We start from the raw sequence: 6,000 nt of genomic DNA on the forward strand, positions 1-6,000 counted from the left end.
TGCTTTGCCCTGGGGTGGGGGTGGGGGTAGCTGCCAACATTGGGCACCGGAGGAGGGTACCAGCTCCTGTCCAGGAGATACACTGGTGAGGTAGAGGGAAGTGCCTGATGCCTCCACCCCGCGGAGCACCCCAGCAGGCCTTTATAGAAGTGCGTCAGATGAGGCGCCCGCTGCTCAGGCTGAGCTTTTAATAAAACAAGTAAGCCTTTTTCACTTAAAGTCTGGGTGCCTCTCAATCACTGCCCCTGTACTGGGTCCTGGGCCAAGACACCCCATTTTGCAGCTCACTAGAGCCTTGTGGGGTTCTTGGATGTGAGACTCGTTAGTTTTCCAAGTTAGATGTTTTAGGGACTCCTCTCTCGGCTGCAGGTCTTAAAACTTGGGGTGGCCCGATGTGGGGCTCAAACCCTTCACTCCTCAGGGAGCATCTCCAGGTTTTGCGTTAACCTCCTGAACTGGAAGCACCACCCCAGGGGTGGGGTTTATGGTGAGAATGTGCCTCAGCCTCTCCTCTTGATGTGATGTTTTTTCCTCATTTGCCTAATGTGTAGAAGTCACTTAGCTAGTTTGGGGTCGTTGTTTTTTTTTTTTTTTTCCTCCTGCAGAAATTGTTCTGTATGTAGTTGTAGAATCAATGTGTCCTTAGCAGGTAAGTTCGGGACTTCCTCTTCTTCTTCTGTTAAGGACTCAGGGCTCCCCTGGTTAATCCAGGCTTATCTCCCCTTCTGAAGGGCAGCTGATTAGCCACATTAATCCCTTTTGCCAAGTAATGTAACATTTTGGGGATTAGGACAGGGACATCTCCAAGGGGCTGTTATTCTGCCTGATAAAGGACAGTTTTCATGGGTACATAATGGTGGGATCATAAAGCCATAGGATGCTGTTTGTAGTGCTTACCTGATAGGTCCCATCTTTTAGTCGAGTTTTGCATGACGGCTTTTTGGAAGTAACACGTTCACTGACACACAAAATCGGGTAGCTTTCCAGTATCTCCCACTCCGAGGTGTATTTAAATTATCTTCCTAAAGAAGTACTTTCTTACCTTTACTGCCAGCCTTCTGCCCTTTCACACCTCCCGTGGATTTTCTGTACTGCAAATGTCAGGAAATGCTCCACCTGTGTAGATAAAGATATTTCATGTCTTCTTTTCGTTTAGCAAGTTTTTAGAGGCGGCATGCCCAAGTGCCTCAGTTGGCAAAGCATCCGACTTCGGCTCAGGTCATGATCTCGGGGTTCGTGAGTTCGAGCCCCACGTTGGGCTCTGTGCTGACAGTTTGGAGCCTGCTTTGGATTCTACGTCTGCCTCTCTCTCTCAAAAGTAAACATTACAATTTTAGAAATTTTTTAGAGGGTTTTTAGAGGCCTTGCTTCACATCCTTATGCATTAACAGGTCAGCCTTTGCACCCCAGCTTTTCTCCTTTTCCTAAATTACTCCACACACAACAACAGGGCCATACCTGATAGCTCATGATGCAGCAGACATTTGGGCCCAAGGAAGGGAAGCCTTGACTAGAATACTATTTTGTGTACTCGCATTTGCCCACCTTTGCTGCATTCGGGTTGGGTGGAGAACATACTTGGGAACTACAGTTCGGAACAGCTCCAATCTCCTCTTTGTGGATACCCTGTGCTCTCATGGAAGATTTCATTTGTGTCAATGTTTTGGTGGGTCCCTCCTCTTCACAAAGGAAGTCTGAAAAATTCTCATCATGGTTCAGTTAAGTGTCCGACTCTTTAAATAAACTTTAAAAAGAAAAACTCTCATCTCTAAGCTTCCTTCTAGAACTGTAATTCCCTCCATGACAATATCCATTTCCATGTGCCTTGAGACCCAGTGAACACGATATTCCAGTCTAACCGGTTTGAATGAGGGCTACACATCCTTAGTGACTTCATCATCGAATCCTAAACATGGTATTCCACGGACATCCGTCCTGGCCCAGTGCCATGGGACGGATCTTCCTTGTACATTGGAATACGCACCTGCCTCTGTGGTATTTATTGCACGTTGAATCCTCCCTCGTGTTCTTATTCCTGTCCTCAGAATAGCTTTGAAAGGGAAGAGGGATGCCAGTTTTTGAAGGTTCATTGAGTAGAATGCTGGTAGAAATTTACCATGTGGATACATGTTCACCATCTCTCTCCTCAATTCTGCCAAACCTGTCAACAAATATTCTAAATTTGAAAAAAAAAAAAAAACCTGGGAACTTCAGCACCCACCACTAAAGGGTTAAAGAATTTTTCATGCACCCTTGAAGTGGAACATTTACAGGCTTTAGAAAGAATTAGGTGGGCGGCGGAGGGTGGGTGGTGTGCCTGGGTAGCTCAGTCAGTTAAATGTCCAAGTTTAGCTCAGGTCATGATCTTGAGGTTTTTGAGTTCCAGCCCTGCATCAGGCTCTGTGGTGATAGCTCGGAGCCTGGAGCCTGCTTCAGATTCTGTGTCTCCCTCTCTCTCTCTCTCACAAATGAAAAATACTTAGATTTAGACCAATATGTATATGAATGGATAGAAATGTCCCACATATATGAGAGTACAGGCAAGATGTCACATTTGAGCATGCATAAAACAGTGTGGGTGTGCGTGCGCATGCTTGACATCTTTATGTAATTATAAAATGGAAACTGTTTTTTTCTGGAAATAATCACCAGAAAGAGAACAATAAGGAATTACTAGAGATGGTGGGAAAGGAAGCATACAAACATTTAACTTTGCATTTTCTACCTTTCTGTGCTGTTAATATTATTCAACTATGTGAATTTTCTTTTTAAGTCAACTAGAGTGATCTCCATAGTAACACGGGCCTTCAAAAAAAATTTTTTTAAAGCCTTACACTTATTTGTACTTTTTCCTGAAAAACCCCCCCAGGAGTAGGGAAGACAGCTCTGTTTATCCTGCTGAGGGAGATCCCTGTCTGGCCAGTTAAGAGAGCAGCCAAAGAACCCAGCCTTCTGTAAGACCTCATCCCTCATGCTGCCTCCTTAGGGTGATGATGTTAATTTATCCTCCTAACCAAGAAAAGTCTGTGAGTGGAAGGGGGTGCTAACAGGACCATGGAGAACAAGCTTGAATTGAGAGGGTTCTGGAGACTCCGCGACCTTCTGATTTGTCACCTGCAGCTTGGCGCCCTTTTTTACTACCTGCAGAAGGACTTCCCGCGATGGCTCACTGTGGTTTTGTTTTTGTTGCAGCAAAATCCGTCAAGGTGAAAATCAAGCTCAATAAAAAAGATGAGAAAGGCCGGGACAAAGGCAAAGGCAAGAAAAGGCCGAATCGAGGAAAAGCCAAGCCCGTAGTGAGTGATTTCGACAGCGATGAGGAGCAGGAGGAAAACGTAAGTGGACCAGGCTTTGACTGAGGCCCAGAAGCCCTCTCCCCGCTCTCCCTCTTTCGTAACCCTCTTTATTTTCCAGAAATGGAAACACCAAGACTTGGGGATATTTTGTTTTTGAGGGATGTGAACTAAAGCTGCATGATCTAGGACAAAGAATCGCGGGCTTTGTGTTTAGGGCCTTTTTCATTGTCTTCAAAAATGAAAAACTAGTCAATCGTGTTTCCTTTCCTCCTTCCTTAATCTTCCCGTCACTTCCCAACACAGTTTTCTCCATGGCAGGTTATTTTTCATGGTGGAAAAATTCAGGAGCACTTATGGAGCCAGGCCCTGAAAGAATTACCTTCCCATATGATCCATAATTAAGGTTTCTCTTACTTGCAACATAGCCCACAAACCAGGGCCAAGGTTCCATGTGCTTACCTCCAGGTCATAGTAGCAAACCGCAGAAGTTGAATTCAGACCCAAACAGCACAACACCGTCCCCGAATTCTGGAGGCAAGTGGCATTGCTGGCAGAAACTTCTGCCACCGGCCTTGGGAAATCCCCTCCACTTATTCACTTTCCAGAAGACCTCAGGCTATCACTCACCCCCCTCTTTTTTCTTCTTCTGGACAGAGAATTTAACGTTTTGGTCCGTGTGCTGCAGGGCACCACCATTTGGGTCTGATGAAAACATTTGAGAATTCTTACCCCAGCCCCACACCCAGCCTTCACCCTTGGCCCAGGCTTTTCGAATACATTTAAAATGCTGTGTTTTCTTTAGAAGACGTCCCCGTGAGTAGACATCCAACGTATGGTACTTTTGCCTCTGGTGAATTTTCCAAACCCATAGTGTTAAAAATAAGAATTATCAGCCTTGAACTTTTCATGCCACAGTGAAAGAAAGCAAGACGGTAGTACAGATGGTGGGAATTGCTTTGGGATTTCCCAGCGGGGGCTCCCCTTTTTAGCTTGAATTCCTCACAAGCGTCTCGCCATCTTGACACAGAACGAAGAGACTTGGGTTGACTGTTTCCAAAATGTCGTGTCTTTTCTGCCTTGCCCTCGGGATGGTTTATTGCTTCTTTTTCTTAGGTGTCATTTGCTTCATTTTGTCTTATTTTTAGGAACAGTCAGAAGCAAGCGGGACTGACGATGAGTGAGGAGGACGGGCCTTTTTTTCCTCGGTAGAACTGAGTTCCTTCGTCCCCTCTCTCATTTCTGCCCAGTGAGTTCATTTGTCCTATGGGCCCTGGGTTGTTTCTATAGCATCTTCATCTATAAACTAGCTTTAGGATAGTGCCAGACAAACATATGATATCATGGTGTAAAAACACACACACACACACACACACACACAAATATTTGTAACATATTGTGACCAAATGGGCCTCAAAGATTCAAAGATTAAAACAAACAAACAAAGCTTTTGATGGAAAATATGTGGGTGGATAGTATATTTCTATGGGTGGGTCTCATTTGGTAACGGTTTGATTGTGCCTGGTTTTACCACCTGTCCAGATGAGAAGATTTTTTTGTCTTTTTGTAGCACTGATAACCAGGAGAAGCCATTAAAAGCCACTGGTTATTTTATTTTTCATCAGGCAATTTTCAGAGTTTTTATTTGTTCGGTATTGTTTTTTTTTGTTTGTTTGTTTACACTGTGGTACATATAAGCAACTTTAATAGGTGATAAGTGTACAGTAATTAGACTTCACCTGCATAGACATTTTTCCATTTTATGCTCTATGATCTGAAAAAAAAAATGCTTTTTGAACTGTATACGATTTATGTCTACTGTAAACATTGCTGAATTTTTTTTTTTTTTGCTCTTGATTTCAAAAAAAAAGTTTTGTTGAAAACGCTATTGAATATTGCAATCTCTCTAGTGTATTGGATGGCTTCCTTTGTCAGCCCGATCTCCTATGTTACTGATGTGTATCGTCTCCTTCTCCCTAAAGTGTACTTAATCTTTGCTTTCTTTGCACAATGTCTTTGGTTGCGAGTCATAAGCCTGAGGCAAATAAAATTCCAGTAATTTCCAAGAATGTGGTGTTGGTGCTTTCCTAATAAAGAGACAATTTAGCTCCACCAACACTGCCTCTTGTTTTTTGAGTTCTAGGGGATTGAAACCGTGGTGCCTGAGTGAAGGTCTCCTGCAGAGGGCTGGGCAGTCTCTTACTCCGGAAGGCTTGGGGCGGGGGGGGGGGGGGGGGGGGGGGGGTCGCGGAAAGACCTAGAAAGCTGGTCTCCTGGAATGAACCAGGTTTGTCTCAAGGGAGAGCCCATTGCTTTCAGGACTTTAATCTCAAGCAACAGGAGACATCTGGTGCCATGGACCAAGCCACACTAAGCCCCTGCTCACCCTTTTCTAGTGCTTTAAATTCTGTTTACTAGCCAGATAATCTATATGGTAATATAGATTTACAGTGTAATATGGTATGTAATACTTATATATTAACATCTCCTGATTTTTTCAAAGATTTCACAGGTGTTCAAGAGAACAAGACCAATTCCATGCACCCATATACTCTCCTGCTAAGATTCAACATCAGTCAATATTTTGTCCCTCTCCTTTTTTTTTTCATTAAACCACTTTGAAAATAAGTCCCAGCCATCATGACACTGCACCCCTAAGCACTTCAGCACAAATATCCCAATGATTCAAGCCATCTCCTGGCTCCCA

The 6,000-nt window shown here is 44.0% G+C and overlaps 1 protein-coding gene across 7 annotated transcripts in view; it reads left to right on the plus strand.

The window, feature by feature from the left end:
* Positions 1-5,359, plus strand: part of SMARCA2 (SWI/SNF related, matrix associated, actin dependent regulator of chromatin, subfamily a, member 2) — a 180,726-nt gene extending 175,367 nt beyond the window's left edge. For all 7 annotated transcript variants that reach the window (XM_047831352.1, XM_047831354.1, XM_047831357.1 and 4 more), the window contains 2 exons: positions 3,193-3,335; positions 4,442-5,359. In XM_047831352.1, coding sequence (XP_047687308.1) covers positions 3,193-3,335; positions 4,442-4,477 — 179 coding nt within the window. In that variant the 3' untranslated portion in view covers positions 4,478-5,359. The remainder of the gene's footprint in view (positions 1-3,192; positions 3,336-4,441) is intronic.
* The last annotated feature ends 641 nt before the right edge of the window (positions 5,360-6,000 follow it).

Source organism: Prionailurus viverrinus, chromosome D4 (genome assembly GCF_022837055.1).
Source record: "Prionailurus viverrinus isolate Anna chromosome D4, UM_Priviv_1.0, whole genome shotgun sequence".
Lineage (NCBI taxonomy): Eukaryota > Metazoa > Chordata > Mammalia > Carnivora > Felidae > Prionailurus > Prionailurus viverrinus.